This window comes from Silurus aristotelis, assembly GCF_946808225.1.
Source record: "Silurus aristotelis genome assembly, chromosome: 2".
Taxonomy (NCBI): Eukaryota; Metazoa; Chordata; class Actinopteri; order Siluriformes; family Siluridae; genus Silurus; species Silurus aristotelis.
The window spans coordinates 11038211-11065792 of NC_139575.1; the positions used below are offsets into that span (position 1 = coordinate 11038211).

At 38.8% G+C, this 27582-nt stretch overlaps 1 protein-coding gene across 1 annotated transcript in view; it reads right to left on the reverse strand.

Moving 5' to 3' along the window:
• Positions 1 to 4256: 4256 nt before the first annotated feature.
• jak1 (Janus kinase 1) overlaps positions 4257 to 27582 on the reverse strand; it is a gene marked incomplete at its 5' end in the record, with an annotated part of 38119 nt that continues 14793 nt past the window's right edge. The window contains 19 exons of the mRNA XM_083566026.1: positions 4257 to 5369; positions 5626 to 5736; positions 6695 to 6812; positions 7874 to 8046; positions 10010 to 10134; positions 10275 to 10467; positions 10568 to 10656; positions 12604 to 12754; positions 12892 to 13043; positions 15200 to 15335; positions 16781 to 16908; positions 17243 to 17330; positions 17461 to 17616; positions 19687 to 19796; positions 21646 to 21844; positions 23218 to 23332; positions 23475 to 23632; positions 24289 to 24471; positions 24657 to 25005. Coding sequence (XP_083422152.1) covers positions 5265 to 5369; positions 5626 to 5736; positions 6695 to 6812; positions 7874 to 8046; positions 10010 to 10134; positions 10275 to 10467; positions 10568 to 10656; positions 12604 to 12754; positions 12892 to 13043; positions 15200 to 15335; positions 16781 to 16908; positions 17243 to 17330; positions 17461 to 17616; positions 19687 to 19796; positions 21646 to 21844; positions 23218 to 23332; positions 23475 to 23632; positions 24289 to 24471; positions 24657 to 25005 — 2839 coding nt within the window. The 3' untranslated portion in view covers positions 4257 to 5264. The remainder of the gene's footprint in view (positions 5370 to 5625; positions 5737 to 6694; positions 6813 to 7873; positions 8047 to 10009; positions 10135 to 10274; positions 10468 to 10567; positions 10657 to 12603; positions 12755 to 12891; positions 13044 to 15199; positions 15336 to 16780; positions 16909 to 17242; positions 17331 to 17460; positions 17617 to 19686; positions 19797 to 21645; positions 21845 to 23217; positions 23333 to 23474; positions 23633 to 24288; positions 24472 to 24656; positions 25006 to 27582) is intronic.

Here is a 27582-nt window from a genome sequence, read left to right on the forward strand (position 1 = left end):
GAAATAAAGTTTTCAATGCGAAATCATTATTTATTATTGTAAAACAAACCTAAAACCGCAAATTGATTGCTGTGGCAAACGTTTTGTTTTGAAAGCACTCTTCGTCCTTGATCGAATTTTCAGAACTAGTCCGTGTGTGTGTGTGTGTGTGTGTGTGTGTGTGTGTGTGTGTGTGTGTGTGTGTGTGTGTGTGTGACTGTACATAATGCTGTAAATGTAGGAAGAATCAGCCATTTTAATAAAGAGCCTTAATGCAGGCCGAGCTCGCATTCGAGCAGAAAATAAAAACACTCAGCCTCCACACGGGCCATGACCCAGGTTAAAGGCAATAAAGTGTAAGATCTCTCTGTTGATGTGTGTGTGTGTCTGTCTGTCTGTCAGTCTGTCTGTCTGTGCATGTACTTACATGTACATCTGTATGCTCTTTTCCCCACTAAAATGAAAATCATTACCTGCCATTCTCTTACACAGCAATAGTAATATTGCTTATAGTACCAATTGTAATATTAATGCGGTGCTGCTGGGGAGGTTTGTGTGTGTGTGTGTGTGTGTGTGTGTGTGTGTGTGTGTGTGTGTTTGTGTATGAGTAAGTGAGTGATGGGTATTATATAGATTTGATATAGTGTTCTTGCTCTTACGCTACCTTAATGCTGTGTAGAATGGCGTGTGTGTGTGTGTGTGTGTGTGTGTGTGTGTGTGTGTGTGTGTGTGTGTGTGTGTGTGTGTGTGTGTGTGTGTGTGTGTGTGAGAGAGAGAGAGAGAGAGAGAGAGAGAGAGAGAGAGAGAGAGAGAGAGATATTACTGTATCATACGAGTGTAATAGAAGTGATTGGGGAAAAGTGCTTCTTTTTACAGCGCCTTCATTGGAGAGTTGTTTTTTGTAAATGATATTTAACCACATTTGAACGGCTCAGAGCCATAATGCTTTTGTGTGTGTGTGTGTGTGTGTGTGTGTGTGTGCGCGCGCGCTAATGGCAATGCTCAGAGATGGTTCATCTTTGTGATTGCATAGCAGAGTGTGTACAGACTTTTTCCTGCTTTAGTCAGCTGATTAGAAAAAGGCTGTGTTTTATTTATACTTAGTGATTGAATTGATTAGTCCAATGTCCTCACCCACTCCGGAAGCCATTCTCTTTTCTGTGTGTGTGTGTGTGTGTGTGTGTGTGTGTGTGTGTGTGTGTGAGATAGAGAGAGAGAGAGAGAGAGAACATGCACCCAGTGTGTTCAGTAGTGCTAAAGCACGCTGAGGATGGTTACATATGTTGTCCTTGGACAGTGCAGAGGACAGAGTTACAGTGCAGAGGACAGAGTTGCAGTGCAGAGGACAGAGTTGCAGTGCAGAGGACAGAGTTGTAGAACAGTTGTTATGAAGATAAGATCAGCATGAACACCTGATCACTGGCATTACAGTTTCCTTTACTATCAACACTGTTAACATTAACAAACCCATAAACACCAGCATTAATAGCAAAGCATTTTTTTTTACACTTTAAATATTAAATACCATGTATTACTTAAGCATTAAGTAAATATTAAATACTAACATACACTATATGGACAAAAGTATTGGGACACCTGACCTTTCCTGCCATATGTGGTTCTTCTCCCAACTGTTACCACATTTTTGTACAGGACGTCTTTGGATGCGGTAAAATAATATTTTGCGTTCACTTGAAGTTTAAAACCCAAACCTGTTCGAGCATGGCAATGCCCCTGCGCACAAACTGACCATGGAGATGTAGTTTACATTATTTGGAGTTTGGTTGTGGCCTGCTATAGAGCTCTAATCTCAACTCTACTGAACACCTTTGGGGTGAATTGGAAGACTGACTGCACCCCAGGAATCCTCACATCACCTACATCAGTACCTGCCTTCACAAAAATCTACAAAAATGTCCACATGCACAATCCAAAATCTAAATAAACATCTTTCCAAAAAAGAGTGGAAGGAATTATAAGAGCAAATCAGGACTAAAGGTAGAATGTGGTGCTCAAAAAGCACATAACCATTCTTATGACCTGGTGTCCGAAAACATTTGGCAAAATAGTGTATACACTAATCACTGGTCAGGAAATCAACAAATAAATAGCCAAATAAAATGCAAATAGTAACTTTACATATAACTTTTTTGTTTGTTTTTTTCAGTGGTGCTTCAGTCAATGAACAGATTTTTGAATTCAGTCTCGTTTTTACTTTTGCTTATGAGAGAATCTTTCTGTTTTTATTTTTTACCCACACATTCAAAGTATACAGGAACAGAAGCTCTCTTGTGGTTTGAGGGTCATTTTCTGACCAGTCATTTATTGTTTAAAAATATTACATGATTTATTTGGCATTTTTGGACCAGAAGTGTATGAAGGCAAATCACAAATGTTGCTAAGCTCTGAACTCTTGTGTCTACGGTTCATGGCCTTCTGCATTACACTGGTTGGTACAGAATTCAAGGTTTCTTAACTAATGTGATGAGAACCTTCATGCCATCATTAGATTGGTATCAAACCCAACCTTCAGTACCCTGAGAGTACTGACTTATTTGAAGAACATCTTTAACAGCTAAGCGTTTTTTCCCCCCACTGATATGAGGGTATTAGATTTTATAACAGTGCAGGTGGATTTTGAAATCTGATTGGTCAGATCAGTTGGAGTTTAGATTTTAACAGTGGCTGTATTTTAAAGTAAAGGTCTTGTGTATTATTTCTCCAGCAGACTGCACCAGAGTGTAATAAGGACATAGAAATAGGTTGTTACGTAACAGAAAAATAATATAATTGTCTGTAAATATATATAGTGAGCTTCACAAAAGGAATAGAAATCCTAATGACTAAAAGCTTTGCTCATTCTGGTTTCCTTATAGCTATTTAGTATATTAGCGAAAAAGAGTGAGTGAAAGAAAGAGAGAGATTATAATAGTATTTTATATATAGTATAGGGGGGGGGGGTCAAACAGATGCTGGAGAGAAAACAGCTGTTTACATGCAAGAACAGGAACTTGTTTCATGGACAACATTAAAAAACAACAGTTGATATGTCAAAAATGTGTATTTTGTCTGTAGGAAATAAAACTCTTCTGAATGTGCCGTTATGAGAAAACTAAACAATTCGCACATTTCAATCAGTGATCGACGTGCGTTCGAGTCTGTACAGTTACATGTCTTCAGCGTTCTGCTCGCCCTCCTGTGCTTAGCGTCTCCCACAGTCTCTGACTGCTGTGTCTCCACCCCGAGCACTGCTGATGCCTCGGCAGGGATTCTTAAAGCACACTTACCTCTCGCCTCTGAACTTCCTTTACCGGGCACCTTGCCGTTCTCGAACACCGCGTCTGCTGTCAGCACAAGAGTGTGAACGTTTTACAGTCTGCCCCCGAGCTTTACAAGTCTGGTTTAGTTTGGTGAGTGCTAGTTGAGGGGATTGCTGCTGTGCCTGTTCATTGTTGAATGTAAACGTTTCACCCCTTTGTATTTATTTCAATAGGCCATGAGTAAAAAAAACAAGCCAGAGTCTACATTTAGTATGCTTGTGTGTCTTAAAACACAGTGTGTGTGTGTGTGTGTGTGTGTGTGTGTGTGTAAATGTGCTGGCTTTGCAATACTAAAGTTTCTTCTTAGCTTACATACTACAGATCCATCGAAGTACAGGCCATACAGTTGTTTTTTTGCTGTGTAAACATTGTGCGATTTGTTCATTTTTAACTTTTTTTGTACTTTTTTTTTCTCACCTTGAATTCAAATTTTGCAATATTTTATATCCAAATTCTATCAATATTGCTTTCTGTGAATAAGCTACTTTTAGGTACGGTGGAATTTCAGCATGTCTTTATTTACTCCTCTGTACTTTAGCACAAATCCTTTTTTTCCTTCCTTCCTTCCTTTTTTTTTTTTTTTTTTTGGAGTAGGTCTGAGTTTTATGCTTCATACGTTTCAAATAGTGGTAAAGAAAATGTTCTTGTATTTGTTTGTCTGTTAATGTACATTTGTTTTCTTTATTGGATACTATTTGTCCTATTCTGAAAAGAAAAGAAAAAAAAATATATGTATAGTTTGGGGGTTTTCCCCAATTTTTTTGAGCTGAAAGAATTGTTTTACATTCCGCAATAAAGAGAAGGAGCTGTGCTGCCTGTGTGCTGAGTTTCTCTCCCACACTATACCATCTTGTTGCCTTTCACTCAGCATTATACTGCTACCATACAGAGTCATTAGCAGAAATGACAAGCTGAATAATTATACAAAACCAGCCACTGAAACATCAGGAAACAACAAAAAGAAAAAGGATACATTTAACCAAGAGATGAGAAAATAGTTGTTACAATGAGAATACATCTTTAAAACAATTCTTACTGGCCCCAATATTTTTTGCATAAAATTTCTGTAGATACAAATGATAAAATATTAAGGTTCTCAATTAAAATGCTTTTTTTTAGTATATGTAGGATTTGAATACGTCTTACCGAATAGAAGGTAATATTCTGTAATCTCTACTGCCCTCTAGTGCCTATTGTAGGCATTCAATGTCACTCACAATGCACGGCAAAAAAAAAAAAAAAAAAAAAAAAATACTGCCTTACACATTCCAAGATGCATGTCCTTTTTAGTCTTTTCCTTTTTCAGGCTGAAAAGATTAGAAAACTGCATAAGAAATAAAGTCTTATGAAAACACAGGACCAAGTGTTGCTCCACAAAGTTCCATGTAAAAAGGAGGACTGTTCTCACAACCCTGCCTGTCGCCACGCACAAGTCGTCATCCACTCGATTCCAAATCGTCTCTCACGTCCTATAGCTTTTCATTTTCTTACTGTACATGATGTGGCGATTCACTGAAGGCAAAAACAACATCCTGCATTGCACGAGTGACCGATCACACAAACACCGCTGAAAGGCTGCATAACAAAAGCTGTGTATGCACATGATGGCAGAAAGTACGTTAAGAATATAAAAGGGTGTTCGAACACAGAAATGGTTTGGCCCGCTCACTGATTTGCGTAAAGCATGGGTAGGGTTATGATTGACTGAATAAATGTATAGTGAGTGCCGCAGGTGCTGCTTCGTGTTGACTGAAGATGTCATTCTGCGGTAAATCCGTGACACGCAGAACGTGCGGAAAACAACATAACAGCATGTGAAAGCTCCTTCTGCACAAATCAGTGAAAAGTGTTCTCCTGGAGTCTTTTTCTCGGCATAAAAAAAATTAAATAAAATCACCGTGGCGACCCCTCGCACCGTCTCCGGGCAGGCAGGTGGGAAGTGTGTAACACAGCTGATTTCTGGGGTTACATGCTGTCTCCAAGCATTTTCTGAAACTCGGCGATGAGGCCTTTGAAGTCGATCCTTTTGTCAGGTGTGCTCTCCCAGCACTTCCTCATTAAAGTATACACCTAACAGGAGAGGTTATAGTGAGTGAAAAACATGTTTTGATAAAATATAATTAAACACAAAAGGAAGAAAGCCAAGAAAACTAAAACGGCACCCTGTTAATTTTGTAAATATTTACAAAATATAATTTACATGTTCAGCTTTACAAAAGTTACAGATCAGACTGGACACTACTAAGGCCAGAGCATGTTACTTTTATCTCAACAACGTTTCACACTTCTCTTATATCAGATGATATGTGTGTGCTAAACTGTTTACCTTGTCTGGGCAGATCTCGGGCTTAGGCAATCTCTTCCCCTCCTCCAGAACTCTGACCAATCTGGTGACCGTCATCTGGCCTTGGGTGGGTCCAATCATTTTGAGGAAGACCTGGTGGGGGGGGGGGGGGGGGCAGAACTTCAGCTGGGTGCTTTAATTATAAACAAGGCTTCATCTGTCTTTGTATCAATTTATGAAAAATCAATTATTAACAATTATTTTCAGCCACTCTCAAATAATCTCTGTACTTTCTCCGAAAGGGACTGTGTGGGTAAAAAACGTAAACACACTTCGGGCAAGACATCTTCCAGCATGGGCACAAACCGGCACCGTCTGGCAGAGAGCGAGTGAACCACCACTCGACCTCGCTGAACAAAAAGCTCTTTCACTAGCAGCAGACAGTAGAGCAGTGTTTCGCTCGGTGAAGGGCCGAGTTCAACCAAATCTCGACATAACACACCTGAAATTCCATCAAAGCATAAAACAATCTTCGATGGACTGTTAAAGTCCAGAATAACTATATGTGCGTTTTGGTGCTTACAGACACAGGAATAGTGGCCGGAGAAGTTTCCTTACGGTTCCAAGAATAACATATTCCAAATTGTCTCTCAATTTCTGTCACATGGAGCCTCCACTGTACAAATGCCTATACAAAGGACCTGCTACCATAGAAATTCTAACTGAATCAGATTTGAGAAGTAAACATGCCTATAGTATAAAGTTGTTGCTTTCATGTTACCCCGACGAACCTACAAACAATAGAACTGCTTACTTATGCAACGTCTACAAAAACATATATGCAGTTGTGGGTATTTAAGGTGAGCTTATTCATGTACTTCATGAAGTGTTAAATGATGAACAATGGAACAGCATTTACAAATATTATTCAGCAACACCAATGTGCTTGGTCACAATATAGTCAAGCGTCCTTCAGTAGTCATGTTACTCTACTTGTATGTGCATCAAACAAAAAAAATCTGTGACACAAAATATGGGATTTGCCCCTCAATGCACCAGTAGGCTGTGAGCCAGTCTAACTGGGGTCATCAAAGTTCAACAGACTGCTTACCGTCATGGGGCTGCATAAGGCATCGCAGTAGGTCAGAAGCTCGTACATGGTCACGCCGAATGACCAGACATCTGATGCCCTGTAGAACTTACAGTGAACCAGGCATTCTGGAGCATACCTAAAACATGCAGAGAGACATTCTGTCACACTCATGATCACTGCTAATACGTGATAGCAGACAGCTCCAACAGCATGGGCCATATGGCCATATGTCCACATATCCAACCAATAAAAAACCTTAACACTCGGTACATACAGTGAACATACAAAATCCTATATTATCTGTCAGTGGGTAAAAGAGAGGGTAAATGAAATTAATTAGTTCATTTGTTTATCCAATCAACTTTCATTTCTTTTGTTCAATGAACTGCTCAAACTGATATGCATGATCGTGTCTAATAAAGTCCTTAGGTGCTGGAATTTCAGTTTGCTAGTTTTTTAAGATACAGAGCTACCCGAAATTGCAATTTCAATAATTAATTCAATAATTTTATTTTAAATGGTAGATTTCCATGACATTTATTTATGAAATATTTGATATATTATATAATATTCTACTATGTATATTATTCTATTTATAGTATATATATATGTAGTACATATACGCTATGTATATAGTATACACACACAGATGTACTACTATAAATGTTGGCCCCCTTCCTGATTTCTTATTTATTTGCATGTTTCACACTTTAATGTTTTAGATCATCAAACTAATTTAAATATTAGTAAACGATAACACAAGTGAACACAACATGCAGTTTGGCCCTGTGTGAAAATGTGTTTGCCCCTAAACCTAATAACTGCTTGGTCCACCCTCAGCAGCAACAACTGCAATCAAGCATTTGCGATAACTTGCAGTGAGTCTGTTACAGCGCTGTGGAGGAATTTTGGTCACTCATCTATGCAGAATTGTTGAAATTCAGCCACATTGGAGGGTTTTCGAGCATGAACCGCCTTTTTAAGGTGACGTCTTGAAGTGCTGTGATCAAAATATCCAAAAAAGTTTGTTTTTTTTTCTTTGTGTGAATGTGTCCATAGGGACTAATGCACACTCAAAACATGATTATAGTATTTAAATTATCAGTGCACATCCTTCGTATCTACACTTAGCATTAAAACAAGTTTACCGTCCATAACTTTCTCCCATACTATACTCATAAAATTAAAAAAGTGTACCAAAAGACAGGGCTGTCCAGGTCATCCTTCACTGTGTAGTAGCCCTCGTTGTCTTTAATGCTTTTAGTCAGGCCGAAGTCTCCAATCTTCACTGTACTCTCATTCTCCACCAAGACGTTCCTGGCAGCCAGGTCTCGGTGGATGTAATTCCGAGAACCCAGATAATCCATACCCTGAAACAGACATCACAAACACAAGTGTCAGAGCTACAATGCAAAATGTTAAGACAATGAGCAGTCAATCTAGTAGATACAAACATCTGAATCTTGGTATTTACAAACTTAATTAAAAAAAAAACTTGTATTTGAAAATCGAAAATGTAAATAAAAACAGAATGTCGTAATTTAATAATTTATTCACAATAAAACATAAAAAAATCTAATGTTTAAACTGAGAAATTGTACCATTTTATAGAAAATAAGGTTATTTAAAAAAAATAAGGTTATTTTGATTTCGATTGCTGTAAGACGTCTCAAAAAAGATGGGACGACGAAACAAAGGTCAGGAGTATTATTGAAATTAGCTGAAGAAACATTTTGCAACTAATTAGGTTAATTGACCTATTGCGGAATAATGTTAAACAATAAAATTGCAAAACATCTTCAAAAAAATCTATCATCTTCAAAAAATCAGTGTTGGATGCCCGTGATCTTCCGGCTCTCAGAAAGCACTGTATTTAAAACTGCAGGGGCTCATAAACACCTCCAGATATCAGGCCAATCCCTTCAGCAACTGGTCTTCTTAGTTCCAAGATGTATACAGACAGAAGATGTGATGCTACATAGTGGTAAAAATGGCACTGTCCCAACTTTTTTTTGAGACCTGTAGCAACCATCAAATTCAAAATGACCTATAAAATGGTATATATTTCCAGTTAAAACATGTGCTTGCTATATATATATATATATATATATATATATATATATATACATATACACATATACATATATATACGTATACATACGTATACATACATGTATGTATATGTATGTATACGTATGCATACATACATACATATGCATACATATGTATGTATGTATGCATACGTATACATACATATACATACATACATACATATGCATACATATATATATATATACACACACACACATATATATATATATATATATATATATATATATATATATATATATATATATATATATATATATATACACATACATACATATACATATATACATATATATACATATACATACATATATACATATATATACATACATATACATATACATATATACATACATACATATACATACATACATACACATATAAACATATACATATAAACATATACATACATACATATACATACATACATACATATGCATACATATATATATATACACACACACACACACACACACACATATATATATATATATATATATATATATATATATATATATATATATATATATATATATATATATATATATATATACACACATACATACATATACATATATACATATATATACATATACATACATATATACATATATATACATACATATACATATACATATATACATACATACATATACATACATACATACACATATAAACATATACATATAAACATATACATACATACATATACATACATACATACATACATACATACATACATACATATATATATATATATTTTTTTTTGTTTTATTGTGAATAAAATATGGATTTATGAGATTCGCTAATTTCTCCTCTACAGATTTGCATTCTGTTTTCATTTTGCACAGTGTCCCAAATGTTTTGGAATTGGGTTTGTACTAAAATACTATATAGCACCAAAACAATTTATGGCACTTAATTTATTTGCATTCCACAGTAGCAATTTCTTTGTATTCAAAATATTAGAAATATAAAATATAAGGAAGTCGAATTGTCATCAGATTTCATTCTTACGGTTAAAAGGTTTTGCTCCAAACTATTTTTTGTTACACAGATTGTGATATTCAGCTCCGAAAGATACAACTGACAAACAATCGAAATATTAATATTGTGTGGCCTAAAAAGTAGCAGTGGTTAAACATTCCCACAGTTCCCCCAGTGGCTGTGGGAATCAGGAAGGTTATAAAGCTGATGTGTTGTAAAGGGAATGTAGTTCCTGACCTGGCAGATCTGGACAGCGTAACTAATCAGGGTCTTCAGACTGGTCTGTAGTTTGTTTCTGGGCAAGTATTCCTTCAAACTGCCTGCTGGTAAATACTCCATGATCAGTTTGATGGATCTGCCACCTAAAACACAAAAAAGGGGTGTAAAGAAAAAGCTTCATACGCTGATCAATGCTTTCATGCAAATTTTTTTATTTTATTTTAAGTTTATTAACAAAATATATTCCGACAAAAAAGTGATCGTGTTGGTTTGGAATCCATACCCTCCTCCTGGCAGATGCCTTTGTATTTGACAATGTTCTCATGGTAAAGCTCTCTCAGGATGTCGATCTCACACCACAGATTGCCGCTTTGCTCTTCTCGGCTCTCCGGTTTCAGAGATTTTACTGCGACCAGCTCTCCTGTACGATCTCCGCGTGGGTCATAACGACACAGCTCCACCTTTCCAAAATGCCCCTGTCACACCAAAATCAATTTACTCTACTTGGCACAAATGCCTATTTAATCCTAGACAAACCATATCGTTCCACTATCAGAGCTACAGATGGTAAATTACCTCTCCCAGGTCTCTGATCTTTCTGAGAAATCTCTTTTCGAACACTGTGGGGTCGACCTCTAAAGTTGGCACGGGCTTAATAGAGGGATCTACAAACAAGACACACAATCAGAATTCTCTTAACAGCAGAATATAATTATAGGACCAAAAAATAAATATATTAGTGGTAAATTACATTTGAACAGTATTTATTGCACGTTCTTGATAATTTCTCAGTTCATTCATATTTGCCAAGTAGGCCGAGCTTCACCACCTTCTACGTTGTACATAAAAACTACTTATCGAAACGATTCAAGTTGAGCAAATACTTGGCAAAATACACGGTGATTCTGAAATAAATGTATACATAACATGAGAATTTGCAATCAAGACTGTAAATCGTAAGTTGCTGCTAAAGAAAAGCATGATTTCATTTTTCTTTTGACTTTCGTTTTTCTTTTTCATTTGACTGCAATAAAACAGACTACTACTTGCAGGTCTTACTGCAAACCACAAGGGGTCAGTGTTGAAAGAAAAACAATTGCACAATATGAAACTTCTGCGTCACTAGAAAGGAATTTCCACTTGCTGCCCACTTTAACATGCGCCCTTTACAAACGTACATGAATAAATACCTGGGTTTCACCTCCGTACATGTAATGATCATAGTATTAATTCTAACAAATATAGTCATAACTTTCTTCTTGACATTTACAGTTACAGTGGATATGGGCTAAATGTCTAGGCATTGCAGCTAATTTTAAAAGCTGTAGCATGATTTCTGAAGGTCAACATACTTTTCTCTCGTCTTCCTCATGTTGACAAAATGACTAAGCGCTTTGGTGTTACTTTATATATATATATAAAAAACAGTAAAACAGGAAGTCAGAGACGACTGTTAAAAAGTTTCTAAATACTCAGGTTTAGTTGATACAGCAAAATAAAATATAAGCAGTCACATGTTTAACAAATTAATCTGTTTAAAGCAGCAGACAGTAATAAAGTAATTGTAGTTTGTTACTGTACCCGAGTAGCTTTTTACGGGGATCTGTGCTTTACTAAAGTATTTTCATTTCATAATTGACTTCTTTACAATTCAGTCAATTATTTGACTTTTTACTCAACTACATTTTGCAAATGTACTTGTACATTTTGCAAAACGCTTGTTCCTTTTTATTTATGAGCGGAAAAAAACGTAACTCAATCCACCAATCAGGGTAGAGCGTGCGCTCTGTTTCGATTACAGCTTGGTGGTATCTACTTAGCATGAACACAAGTTACACATGGTTCAGCGTCAGTTCCACAGCAAGCAGAACATTTTGAGAGGAATAAATGACGAAAGAAGCTCCCGACTCTAACGTGCCACAACACCCGTGACCTTATTTGCGCTATTTCTTTTAATAGTTGAAAAGAAGGTTTTGTCTTATAATAATTGTAATAGATATCAATCAGTGTTTGACTCATTCAAACTCATTCTATTAATAGATTGGTGATTAAGCAATGAGTCTTGGGACAAAAATGATAATAGGAATATTAAAGTCATAATGAATCACAGTACTTTGGATACTTAAATACATTTGAAGGCAAATACTTTTGTACTTTTACTCAAGTGAAAGTTTAAAGGGAGCACTTTTACTGGAGTAATATTTTATATAGTGTATTTCTACTGTAACTTGAGAACATGGTTTGTGTTCTCAAGTTACCCCCTCAAGTTCTGAATTCTAATTCTAGAGGATTTGTCTCAACATTGCCCATTACAGTAATTACATAAAAAGATCATCTTTGCAGCATATATGATCAGAATCTTAATAATTTGTTACTAATCTGGTTTAAAACATTTACGTACACACTTAAAAATTTTTTTAAGAATTAATACAGGAAAAATTAAACACTTTTAAAGATTATATTATATGGTTCACTGTATGTGTCATGGTTGTCTGGACATAAAAAAAACTTTACACAGAGGTAACAGAGGTAATAAAAATGAAGAGCTGATAAATATAGTTTGGCTTTGATACAACGGTTCAGAGTTCTGCACAGAATTAAACGCATCTTACTCTGTTTTTCCACCATGTCGATGTCTCGGACAATCGCCCTGAAGAAGGGTCTTTGGTGAGGATCGTAGGTCATGCAGTGGGTCATGAGATTGGCAAGTTCCTTACAGTCTGGTGTGGCCAAGTGACACTGTGCTGCGTAAAACCTCTCCTTCTGCTCAGGGCGGAAATAAAACAAACAAACAAACAAACAAACCAATGGGGCTAAACGTTGAGAAAACTTTTGCTGTTCTTTTAGTTTTCTACTCTATGGGTGTATGTGGGTGTGAGTGTGGGTGTGGAAGTGTTTACCTCAGTGAGTTTCTTCTCTTTCAGTGGAATTTCTCCGTTATAACAGATCTCCCACAGAGTTGTGCCAAAGCCCCACTTATCTGCTGCTACGCTCAGGTTAGTCGCATCCAGCACACACTCGGGAGCGATCCACGGAATTCGGTCCACACACTCTGAACAAGCACAAACATGCACAATTTGCTATAGAACATTTTGTTACAATCGTGCCGTTGTCCCATTGGAAAGTGGCATCTTCATTGTAAAATTAGTGTATAAATAAAGTAGTAACATCTAATATAGGCAATAAACTTACCATCTAATATAGGCAATAAAATTCCTAATAGGCAATAAACGTACACGTCCTTTTATATAATCTTACTGACGTTTTATCTGTGTAAAGCTGCTTTGACACTATGCCCATTGTAAAAAGCGCTGCACAAATATTTAATAAAAATCTAAAACCTAATCTTTAATCCATAAAATGTCATGGCTGTTAAAATGAGTGCTTTTTTTGATCTGCTCCAGCAGTTAAATACAGCTACATAAAATTTAGGGTTCAATGCAACAGTAAAACTTTATTTCGACTTCTCCCTCTAAGGGGCGCCACAGCGGACCATTCGCATGTTTGATTTGGCACGTTTTTACGCTGGATGCCCTTCCTAAGGCAACCCTCCCCATTTATCCGGGCTTGGGACCGACGATAAGAGTGGCTGGGGTTGGTTCCAATGCAACAGTGAAAATGTAAAATTCTGCTAACAAAATAATAACAATTATCTCTCCATCAGTATAACAAAAATGCTTCCAGAGCTCACCTGAGAGTTACTGTTTTACCGATAGTCTGCAATTTGTTTAATTTCTTTTTGGACTGAAAGAAAGGTGCTGTGTCCACGAAACTGCGTTCAAGTGATCAGTGTCCTGTTCCTCTCCCTCACTCCCTCAACTCTCACACACACACAAAACCTGTCTTTCCTCCAAGAGCACTGCTCAGCAGGAGCATTCCGGGTCACTAAAGCTTTGTATAGAGTGGCTGGATGAGGGCCAGCAAAATTCCTGTCAGTTATACTGATCTGTTCCCTCACATTCCACAGCTGCAGCCAACACACACCTTCATCTCAGATGTTACAGAAAACATGGCACGCTAAACTGCTGTGTGCGTCTCTCATGAAACAAAAGCCAACATTACCTTTAGGTTTTGCGGCTGTACCGTGTGTACAGCGGTAAATATACTTAACAGTATGTAAATGATCTGTGACCCTCTGATATAATAAATAAAAGCTTCAATCGTACGCATGCTTAACACTATTTTAAGATATAAATTCTTAACATCACATCAATCAAGGAAGAAAATCATATACTTCAATGTATTAAGGGGAAGTCACTTTCTAAACCTTTTTCCCCCTATTATTTACTTTCAAAATACTATGATTAATTATACACATTATACGCAGACCCCCTGCTACTGAAAGCATCCGTAACATTCAGCTTTGCACCAAAGTCACTGATGTAATATCACGTCTGTTGTTTTTGGTTTTTTTGCTTTTGGCTTTTTCTTTTGTTTACTTTTACACCCATTCTTCTGCACTTAAGTAATTAAGAAGATCTAGTAGTTTTTTTGTACAGATGACTAAAATATTGTAGGTGTTTAAATAATGAGCGCAACATATCCTTCAAAATGTCACTCAAACAAGTTTCTTATAAGACCAACAGCATTGGAATCTAACGTAGCTAGCTCAGCATGGTATTTGTTTTGGGCCTTTTAGTTTACTCACACACACACACACGCACGCGCGCACGCGCGCACGCGCACACACGCGCGCGCACACGCACACGCACACGCACGCACGCACGCACACGCACGCACGCACGCACGCACGCACGCACGCACGCACGCACGCACGCACGCACGCACGCACGCACGCACGCACGCACGCACACACGCACGCACACACGCACGCACACACGCACGCACACACGCACGCACACACGCACGCACACACGCACACACACACGCACACACACACGCACACACACACGCACACACACACGCACACACACACGCACGCACACACGCACACACACACGCACACACACACGCACACACACACGCACACACACACGCACACACACACGCACACACACACGCACACACACACGCACACACACACGCACACACACACGCACACACACACGCACACACACACGCACACACACACGCACACACACACGCACACACACACGCACACACACACGCACACACACACGCACACACACACGCACACACACACGCACACACACACACGCACAATTGGTTAAATGAATTAGCCCTTACCCTCTCTGGTTAGTACAGTGATGGGGATGCCAGGGTCACTGAGTTTGATGAATGGACCGCCATCGCTGGTCAGTCCGTCCCGAGCCAAAAGAATGTTTTTTGCACAAATGTACCCATGCACAAGCTTCTTATCCTCCTACAGGACACACAAACCCAAACATTTTATTTACTACAATCAGTAAAATATTACAAATGTAAGAATGCTGGAAGTATAGTTTATTTATACACACAATATATGTTGGCGTACCTTGCATAACTGCATGAACCCTAATACAATACAATTCCATACATTCATGATCACTACTTTACTCTGATGACTTGCACTGAATGGAGTTGCATTAATCAGACAGTAGCTGCTGTTAACTGCCGTTGTGATCTGCATATTTACATAGCAAAACACTTCTTTTTTTTCTATAACATGATGTATTTCCAAAGTGTATCATCTCTGCACTGCAAGTGTACCATCATTGCACTCGATTGCACTTAAAGTAGCTTTATGTTGTGTGTTGTAGCTCTGTGTTGTTTACTGTAGCAGCAGGGTTCTGGGGGAACGTTGTCTCGTTTTTACTGTGTACCACTGTGTATAGTAGAAATGACAATAAAAGCCTCTTGACTTGACGGTCTTTAAGCTGGACATAATTAAATAACTGGTCAGGGTGGATCCGGAGCCTGTTCCGGAAACAATGGGCGTAAGTCCATTAAAGGGTGAGTCAACATGCGCGCGCACGCACCCACGCACACGTGCACTCTCTCACCTTTAGTGCAATTCAGACTCGCCACTGGCACATTTTGGTGAGGTGGAATAAAATCAGAGAACAAGAAGGAAAACTCATGAAACTTATGGTGACTGAGACAAAAGATGGCTGGACAAAAGGCTTAAAAAAGCAAAATAAAGTGTTTTACATGATTAATACAATCAATCATGGGTTTTTTTTTTAAATAAAGAGGTACAACATTATTCAACTAATTTTCAGATTAGATGTCCAGTAAATGCCCCGTGAGAAAAGTCTGTCTTATGAGAAGGAGTATTGCCGAAGCACCAAAAAAGGATAAAAAACACCCACTACTGCTGCACTGAGATTAAGGAGATTAATAAATTATTTGATTGTAGAAAGAAATATACACAAAACATTGGAACTTAAGATAACACTGCCTATACATGGATACTCATGTGAATCTATCTCGCGCTGCGTCCGTCACTAACGTCCGAAAGATTATATGTTTAAAAGTGAGGTTTCTGTTAAATGTTTAAACATGATGTATTAAGAAATCACCATTTTCCATTAGAAAATGCATTTAAAAAATATATTTTCTCCATTGAACAGAAATCAACTTAAATGATAGAAACCATAATCAATGTAAAGAACAAAGTGCTGGAAGTTCTTGATCTCATGTTTACCCATAATTCCTAGAACCAATCTTTGTGCTTTCATAAAAGCTACCTCAGATCACACTCTGGATTTGAGGATCAAGTCTTTACACGTTTACAGAGAGGCGGAAATTACTGTCTAGGTAATGGTTATAATTATCTGAAAGCATTGCACATGTTTGTATGTATGTTTTAGACAGTATTGCGTTTACCAGATAACTGAGGGCGCTTGCCAGCTGTTTGGCCACCTGGAACTTCCACGCAGTGCTGAGAGGGACGGCCTCTCTGCGCATGAACAGATCGAGAGGACCGAAATGCACAAACTCCTCCACCATAATATCTAGAGGAAGACAGATAGACACATTAAGACTCTTAATGCTTTTAAGGCTAAAATCATCCTGGAAAACGCACATCTTTATATTGTTCACACTTGCGCTCGCACACACATACAAGGCATGCGGTTTATCTCCGGGCTGAATGTTTTGTTTTTGTTTGTTTGTTTTAGGACGCACATCTTCATTTCAAGGTAAAAAAAAAAAAAAAACACATTTGACTGCATTAGAATTAAATACCAGCAACTTGCACAACCAGCCGCATATTTAATAGTAGCAAAATTCAAAAATATGTGCACCTCCCCTCTCACACACACACACACACACACATATGGTACTTACTCTCCTGATGACGCACACACACTCCATACAGCAAAGCGATGTGTTTGTGTGAGACCTGTCGCATCATGCTGGCTGTCTCGAAGAAGGCCTAGTCAACAGATAGAGCGAAGTTTTTTTAAATAGCACGGGACGAAAAGGCAGGATGAGAGACAGACAGACAGACAGAGCGAGAGCGAGAGAGAGAATGAGAGCGAGAGAGAGAGCAAAATCATCCTTACCAGAGATATATCCCTGTGTCCAGAGCCGAGCACCTTCAGCACCACCTTGACCTCCTGTGATGGGCAGTAGCTCCCCAATTCATCCTCATCCTCATTTTTCATCTTCAACACACCTGCATAGATGTTGGTCCTGGTGCCTGGACCCAAGTGTTCTCCCTAAACACCAGGGGGGAAGAAAAAAAAAATGTGTTCTGCAGCTCAGGGTAGTTACAAAGCAAATAACGAACATGTACCCCTTTTTACAAAGCTGCTAATATGGAAATGCGCCTTTGTCCCATAGATGAAAAGTCATTAATAAACGTTTCTGCTAAGATCTGCAAAGTTCTCTGCATGTGTTACATGTGAAAGACTCTCGTTGCATAAAACTAGTGCCTTTATTTTCTGTTTGTTGTTTTTGCATTGGCTTTCAGTTAACAGCTGTTTGCCCGCTACCTTACACATGGCATGTACACTACTCCCCCCCATATTCATGTATATTTTGTGTATTGTGCAGTCTTGTACACTTAAAGTTTACTTTTCTGCATTGGATAATATTTTCTTTCCCGCACTTGTATATTTTGTTTTGTACACTAATATTATGCTCGGTGTTTGTCGGTGGACCTGCCACAAAAGTTTCAAAATGTAATTAGATACAAATTAAAAATACTTCAACGCTGTTATCGATTTGGAAAAGTATATGACCAGTGCATACCTTAAACATGTTTACACTTAAATATTAGACAAATCCATCTGCACAAACACAACCTTCTATACGCTATTAATTGGTGCTACAGTATTGCTATGTTTACAATTTTATTTCTTTCAAGAAATGTAGCACATGTGCACGTTATGATGTGTCTGAAGACTAGTCTCTTAGTTAGTTTTGTGTAGTTACGGTACCTCACAAAAGTGAGTACATCCCTCACAAATCAGCAACCACTTTAGTAGATCTTCTCAAGGGACAATACTATAGAAATAAAACTTGGATATATTTCAGAGTAGTTGGTGTTCAGCTTGTACAGCAGTACAGATTTACTGTCCTTTAAAAAATAAATCAACATACAGTCATTATTGTAAAAATTGGTTGCAACTGAAGTGAATACTTTACACTATTTACTATTTATTTTTCGGACAACTTTTTACTTTCGCTCATTACATATTTTTATTTTTTTTTTTTTTTACATCTGCACCTTCATCCTACATTTTCAAATCAGACTCGATACTTTAGTTTTAATCTATTTTGTAAAATGATCAATATTTTTTCTTTCCATTGCACGGCTTTTTTAATTTGCCGCTGGTGTATCGTTTCCTGGCTCTCACACACCATAGACGAAGGCTAGCATACAAAGCTAAGAACAAGCAAGGCAGAAGACAACAAGAAGTTTGGGGTTAACGTAAATGAGACAGAGGGAGTCAGCGATGTAGACGTCACGGAGAACAGAAACATTTCTGATCATCATCTTGTCTCTGCTTGTGTTCTATAAGGTGGTTGTTCAGCCTGGATACATTCATTAGGTAACAAAATCTTAAATTTGTTTCGTATTAATATATTAATAATGACGTGCCGTCCAGTTACCAGCGTGACACTAAAACAGGTAGCAGTAATGGCTACTTTTTACTTAAGTACATGTCAGAGCCCAAACTTCTTTACTTTAACTTGAGTGGAAAAGTGTAGTAGTCAGTAATTTAACTTTTATCAGAGTCTTTTGAAACATCAGTATCTGTACTTCTACTTAAGTGAAGGATGTGTGTACTTTTGCTACCTCTGCTGTACTGTATATGGTTGGAACGACAAAAAAAAAACATTTTGCTGCTACACACTGACAATAGTCTCAAAAATTTGTTGCCAACTAAATAAATTCTTAGATCCAACCGAACCAGTCTGCAGGAATTGTGTGAAGCAGTCATATGAATATGGATAAGAATATCAAAAGGTATGTTCCCGACATCTTAATATTTATGTCATGGGAATTCGTCATGGTTTTCAAATGAAAACAAGAAATTCTTACTAGACTTTAAAATTTAGTGCATTAATCTTTAAAAAAAATATATGATTCATATGTTAGAAACCCTTGTTGAGGACCAACTTTAAGAAATTCAATTCAATTCATATTTATTTGTATAGCACTTTTAACAATGGACATTGTCCAAGAGCAGCTTTAGAGAGAAAAAAGGGTTAAGAGAAGCTTGAGGAGGATGCAAAATGCTTGCATGGACAGTTTAGAGTGTATACGGTATTGGTTGTACCTGAAGAATCTCCTCTTTCAGAATGCGGTGGAAACTCAGCTGGCTGACTTGAGGGTGTTTCTGTGGGACAGGCTCTCTGTCAGAGGTCATCACCAGGAGGTTGGAAACCTCTGAAAGACAGAGAAAATAAGGGCTGTGATTGGTGAAGAGGGGAAGTATAAAAGCTGTGCACCTGGCCTCCATATTGGGTCTCTGCCGTGTGAGACGTGAAGGGAGCATGTCATTTACAGTGTGTGTAAGGCACAAAAAAACAAACAGAATTTGTAAGAAAACTATTCAGAACGAGTTAGTGTATTTAAATAAGGTGTCGGCTTGTGGTTAGTTTGCGCATACGTGGGTGGCTCTACTATGCACTTCTGTCGTAAACTCTGTAAACCGGGTGTTTGAGTGTGTGTGTGTGTTCTTCAGTGGTTGCCTGAGGGAGGAGGAAGTCGCCTGGTGTCACAGAGTGCATATAAACACTGCGTAGTCTTTAAGCGTCCGTGTCTTTAAGTCATGACAATGAAAGACGACTTCATACTACAGCTCTTACATGCGTGTGATATTGCAACGTCCTATTAATTTCGTTTTGATTTACTTATATCGAAAACATTTACTGCATTCACACACGTTTTTAGTACCTGAAGGCAGGGCAGAGTGTTTCACAACAAGCCCTACTGAGATCAAGAGACAAGAGCTGAACAACAACGGAAACCGCATTTACCACAATTCCTGCCTGACACTAATGTCTCAGCATGTACTCGTACGGCATGGAGATGTAAACAAAACAGAGTGCCGCCTCACGCGCTCATACCAGGAGCACGCATTTCACTGTCTTTGGCCTCAATGTGTTTGCGTTGGTTGAATGCTTGGGGAAAATGTGTGTTTGAGTCTGCATCTGTGTGTATGTGCCTCCATGTGTTGTTGCACGGTTGGCAGGTGATTCAGTTTAGTGGTCGACAAACTGATCAGGCCCAGCCAATTTATTAGCCAGAATTTTGAGGTAATCAGCATCTGTTGATCATCCTGGAGGCTGAGCTGATGTTTTCTGCTTTGGAGGACACAGAAAGCTGTGCAATTAAATGCTTATTCCAGGTTTTACTGAAATTTAACTCAATTTAATGCAATTTCAGGAGTATCCAAAAGATGTGCACAAACTACGCCTTCACTCTTCACGAGTGCTCATGTTTGCAGGTACTCTGAAAGATCAGCCATCATTATCTGTATCTGTGCTAATAAATGTGGTCTATGAATTGCGTTACTGCAGCAAAAATTTTTAAAATTCATGTTGTTCTTTGCTATTATATAGTTATATGTAACCTACAGGAAGAAAGAGACATCATATCGGACTTGTTGTATTTAAATATGGGCACAAACCACGTAACACGTTGCAGTGTACAATGTTTCCAGAGAAACAGGACGTTCCGGATGAATACGCTCCATCAGCTGTGTAAGCAAAGTGCTCCTGAGGCTGCACTGAAGCACGCACACCACTGGTTTCACATGAAATCCTTATGCCACCTACAGCAGCGGCTATAAGAGATAATCTTTCAGTCTGCCAGTCGGGCTAAAAAGTCTTTCATTGTTTTGGCAACCACCTGCGCCACACACGCAACCCTAATGAAGGAAGGAAGGAAGGTTCCACCGAGCGTGTTACAGAAAACAATAAAACAATTTCCTAACAGTGTAACAGTACACAACCTGAGGTTGCCGTGAGCTGTGAAAGGGCCGAATTTGTGTCGCAGATCCATCGTGCACCAAAAACAGATCAAATGATAAAATGTGGCTCTGTAATTTGATTAAACATGAGACACTCGCTGTGCAGTGTGGATATTTAGTCAAAATGATGGTTGTACTTTGTTATCAGCAGTGCTGTACCTGCTGGGATATAAATCATCGAGCTTAACAGCTGTCACTGCTCCTAAGCGCTCCTGGCTGTAAAGTGTCATATAAGAGTAATCAGATGTATACGTGCACTACCTCTGGGCTGTGGAGGACAGCAGCGGCGCAGCTGAAAGCGAAGGTTCTCTGTGCGAAGGCTTTGACCCTGCAGGTGCTCCAGCAGCTCTTTTAGACTCGTCCTAAATGTTTCTGTCCCGAAGAGTCTGTAGCCCTGAGAACCCACCTCAATCTGGAAGTTCTTATACTGGGGGACAGGCCTGGACTGGCACAAGTCCATCTGAGCGAGAGACAAAAAAGATGGAGACTGTGACTAATCCATAGACCAGGTGCATTGTGATTCTCTTGTGCATTGACACAGTCTTTAAGAAAAGAAAAGAAAAAACCCACCATAATTGGACTTTACAACAGTGGCACCAAATTTGGTGTTTGACTAACGGTCAGTTCAGCCACAGCATTGCAAGAAAAGTTTACATTCCTCTTTGCTCAATATAAACACAATGCAGTAAAAAATGTTTTCCTTGTTAACAGGGAATTCCAAAAATTCCACGAGACCCCCCCCCCCCCGCCCACCACCCCACCATATACATAAGCAAAAAGCAAAAAAAAGGGAAACTGATAAGCGACATTTCTGTTTTTAGGCTATTTAGTTAGCTCTGAGTCAAACCACCCTAACAGGCCATACACAAGCTATATGAATTACATTTGCAGCTTTGACAAAAACAAGCTTTAAAAAAAAAATAATAATAATAAAATAGCTTTAAGCTTTTTAGGCTACACCAAAACAACCATGTTAACGATGTACAAAATTTTGAAGCCTTCACTTTTTCAGGGTTTCTGCAGGTTTCACAAAGTCAAATTTAAGACATTTTTCAGACCTGTTAGCAACTGGTCTTAACCAAGCCCCCCTTTTTTTTCAAGCTAAGTATCGCTTAACTTGCACTTCCCCATAGCTGAAAAATAAAATCCATTTTACGTCAGTGGTACAATCCAAGGGAGATTCACGCCAATAACAGAAAGCTGATTAGCTGTTGCATGTTGGTCTCATTTGTAGTCGTAATATAGCGAATAAAATTTGGAATGAAAGAACACCACCACCACCACAGAAAGGAACAAACAAAACCATTCTAAAGTGCTGCAGGTGCATTTTAATAAGCATTAGATTTGCGGGCCATGGACATGCAAAAAAATATTTAAGATCTAATACAGCAAACGTAAAACTTGTTTGATTTTTTTATTTTAGATTTTAAAGACACAGCGGAAACTATTAGGAAGAAGATTCATGGTTTGGGGTTGTTTTGGACCAGGGAAGATTAAAGAAATGAATACTGGAATACTGGCTACCATTGGAACCAAACTCTCCATACAATAGTGACCTGACGCATACGCCCAATGGATCACGGTATATGAAATATGAAATTAGCAAACACTACTTCAGGCATGACTAATTATTATTATAAGCGAAAGTTCTGAGAAAAACTATCCAGATGCTAAAAGAATGTAAAGTTGGTATTCATGCTAAGGGAGAATTTTTTTATGAAAATAAAGTTCAGCATCTGTACATTTATATGTGGGTTTGGTCAAAGAATTAGCAACAAAGCAGAAGCAACATGCACAAGTAAAAAAAAAACAAAGAATAAAAAACAGTAGTACCTCCATGCAGACAACAGTCATGATGATATAGTCATAGTCTGTACAGCTCCATCGCAGGACGTAGGAGCCCTCTTCATTGCCTTCCTGCCTCAGCTTGTGAATGGCATACTCTGTGCTGCAAGCAGAATAGACTCAAATACATTAAAACTACAAATACACACACTGATATCTACAACCACTTACAAAAACATTTATGCTGTTTTAGAAAGAATTCATGATGTGTTCGGTATAATGGGGTATATAGGGGTATACTGTACCAGATGGGTCCGTGACAGCCGTTTTGCAGGTTCTGTACCACAGAAGAAGGCGCTACCTCAGTGCAGAGGTAGTGATGGGCGTCTACAGTCAGCCTAAAATATCCGTCCACCAGGGCGGCAAAAGACAGAGCCTCTTCGCGATACGCCATCTGCAGCTCCTGTATAACAAGATGATGACCAGTGTTTAGATTACACACAATCCAATATATTTATTGGGTAATACACAAGTCACACATTTATATATATATATATATATATATATATATATATATATATATATATATATATATATATATATATATATATATATATATATTTGAGCTGTGAAATGATTAACACTGATTATCTCTTCATCCTGGCACCTGTTAGTGGGTGGGGTATATCAGGCAACAAGTGAAAATTTTGTCCAAAAAGTTGGTGTGTTAGAAAGCAGGAAAAATGGGAAGTCGTAAGGATTTGAACGAGTTTGACAAATTGTGACGACTAGACGTCTGGGTCAGAGCATCTCCAAAACATGCAGCTCTTGTGGGCTGTTCCTTGTCTGCAGTAGTCAGTATCCATCAAAAATTGGTCCAAGGAAGGAACAGTGGTGAACTGGTGACAGGTTCATAGATGTTCAAGGCTCATGGATGCACGTGGGAAGAAAAGTCTGACTCGTGTGGTCCGATATAACAGACGAGCTCTTGCTGAAGAGGTTAATGCTGTTAATGCTCGATGGGTAGGAGTGTTTTGGCAGCAAAAGGGGGATTTAGGCCTAATGTTATGCCTGATGTATATAGGCTAAGAATATACATAAAAAAAAGGGCACATTTACCATGGTTTTGTTGTCCTGTCTGTATATGGTGACGCTGGCATCTTTTGTAACGATGTGAGTGATTTCATAAAAGTCAGAGAAGAGGTTCCATCCATTGCACATATCATTCTTTTTGTCATTCTTCTGTTTGTACTCAGACTTCGTCTTCCGCGATTTACTTTTGTCTTTCAGAGGCAGACCATTCTGTTCATGAAATACAACAAAAAAAAAAAAAAAGGTTGACAAGCTTAACTTGAGAATAGCAAGAACAGAGAAAAAAGATCTTATACGATTCTTAAAGAGTGTCCGTCTTATTCGCCTTACATTTTTATAAAATATACTATCTACATTCTGTGCTTTAACCAGGTGAATGATCAGGTGAGACTCACCAGCTGAAGCTTCTTCCTCCATAAGATGCCTGTTGTGCCACACACCTGCACTTCATAAGCCTGTCCCTCATCCCCCATGCGTGGCGTTTGTGTAGGCAAGACTTCGCCCTCCCCGCACACCTGCAGGCTTTTAGGTGCCACTGTTTCGCGGCCCAAACCCCAGGTCAGTGTCTCCAGCGTGGACAGGTACTTCACTTTTAGGTCGTACAGGGTGATGTTACTGTCCCGGATGGTCTTGCTGTTGAACTCATTAAGAAAGTTCTTGAAAACGTTGCTGATGCGCATGCGAGTCAGGAAACTGCGCTGCTTAATGGTGCGGTTGAGGCTCTCAGGAATAAAGCGCTTGTAGCTGAGAGGGAAAGGAAGAAGAGAGAGAGGATAAATGATAAAAGTCAAATGGAAAACAGGAAGTGAGATGGTGCGTCGATTAATTTATAGTGGCTTATATGTAGTATAAAAATAGCATATATAATGGCTTATGTAGGCGGAAAAAGTTTTTGCTTCCAATATCTGAATGCAATAAGCAGGTGAAATAGGTATATAAGCACATGATTTGTTGAAAAACACATCAAATTCTAATAGATTATACTTTGAAAAGTTATTAATGCCTTAAGCCCAATAGTATAGTGTAAAGAATGCACACACAAGTAAATCAGAGTAAACCTAAGACAATGATCTTTTGTTCGGTTTTCCAGCAATTATTTAAAAATTATATATATTTGAAATGACAAAGTTGTGAAAATATTGACTAAGATGCATCAGAAACACTATCAAACTGTATAGAAAGTGCAGGGAACATTGCAGCCTTTTACTGCCAACCTTAAAAGGCTGCATTGCAACATGTATACTGTAGCACCTAAGATGGAAACAGCAGATAAAGGTACACTGGTATTGTTCTCGGACAACATATTACACAAAGACCTGTAAATCAATATCTACAAAAGAGAGGGTGGAGAAGATTCAGACAATCCAGTTTGCCAGCACATAGATTGAAAGTGGAGAAGACGTTGTGGTAAATCAGGTATGCACTGCTGAACATCGCCTGGAACTCGCTCACCCCTCGGTATTCATAATGTAAACAAATATTGCGACGCTGCAGTCAAGTGAGAAACATTTTTATGCTGTGAAAATGGCTTGAGTGCTTAAATTGTATGTAAAAAAAAAAAAAAAAAAAAAAAAAAAAAAAAAAAAAAAAAAAAAGATCTGGATATAATGAGGTAATTCACAAAAGCTAATTGGCATAAAAGTGACCAGATTTTAAAGAATAACTAAAGATGAAGGAAATCTTCTCTACTTAATAAATGTTAATGAAGCACAATGTTTCCCCACACACGGTCATTCTTATCCGCTCCACCCAGGTAAATTTGACAAAAACAATCAATTGTATTTTAAAAACTAAATACAATTTATTTGTATTTAGTTACAAGGGGGAGGTGTCACATTTAATTTAATTTGTTAATCCTTTCTAAGAAATTCTTGCTTTCAATTTGGTGGCAAGGCAAAATGAAAGAGGGAAGGGAAGGGTGGGGAGAGAAGAGAGGGCGAGAGAAGGGGGGTGAAAGGAAGGAAGGGCGAGAGAAGGGTGGTGAAAGGAAGGGAGGGCGAGAGAAGGGTGGTGAAAGGAAGGGAGGGGGAGAGAATGGAGGGGGAGAGAAGGGTGGTGAAAGGAAGGGAGGGGGAGAGAATGGAGGGGGAGAGAAGGGTGGTGAAAGGAAGGGTGGTGGAGAGAAGAGATGGGGAGAAAATAGAGGGGGAGAGAAGAGAATGGAGGAGAGAAAGGGGAGAGAATGGAGGGGGAGAGAAGGAATGGGAGGAGAGAAAGTGGAGAGAAAGTGGAGAGAATGGAGGGGAAGAAAATGGAGGGGAAGAGAAGGGAGGGGGAGATAATAGTGGGGAAGAAAAAAAAAGAAAAATGTGTGGTGAAGGAAATGGGGGTGAAGTGAAGGGCGATAGAGAAGAGAAGAGTGGATGAGAGATGGGTGAAAGAGAGAAGGTGGAAAATAGATGAGTGGAAGAAAGAAGGGCGGTAGAGAGATGGTGGGAGAGAGATAGATGGAAGAGAGAAGGGCGATAAAGAAGAGATGGGTGGAAGAGAGATGGGTGGAGAAGAGATGGGTGGAGAAGAGATGGGTGGAGAAGAGATGGGTGGAGAAGAGATGGGTGGAGAAGAGATGGGTGGAGAAGAGATGGATGGAGAAGAGATGGATGGAGAAGAGATGGATGGTAGAGAAGAGAAGAGTGGATGAGAGATGGGTGAAAGAGAGATGGGTGAAAGAGAGAAGGTGGAAAATAGATGAGTGGAGAAGAGATGGGTGGAAGAAAGAAGGGCGGTAGAGCGATTTTGGAAGAGAAAAGTGTGGTAGAGAAAAAAAGGGCAGTAGAGAAGAGATGGGTGGAAGGGAGATGAGTGGAAGAGAGAACGACAGTAGAGAAGAGAAGGGCGGTAGAGAAGAGATGGGTGGTAGAGACGAGATGGGTGGAAGAAAGAAGGGCAGTAAAGGAGTGCGGTAGAGAGAAGGGTGGCAGAGAAGAGAACGGTGGTAGAGAAAAGATGGGTAGAAGAAAGAAGGACAGTAGAGAAGAGAAGGGCGATAGAGAAGAGATGAGTGGAAGAAAGATGGGTGGAAAAGAGAAGGGTGGAAGAGAGAAGGGCGATAAAGAAGAGAAGGGTGGAAGAGAGAAGGGCGATAAAGAAAAGAAGGGTGGAAGAGAAATGGGTGGAGGAGAGATGGGTGGAGGAGAGATGGGTGGAGGAGAGATGGGTGGTAGAGAAGAGATGGATGGTAGAGAAGAGATGGATGGTAGAGAAGAGATGGATGGTAGAGAAGAGACGAGTGGATGAGAGATGGGTGGAAGAAAGATGGGTGGAAGAGAGAAGAGAGGAAGAGAGATGGGTGGAAGAGAGATGGGTGGAAGAGAGATGGGT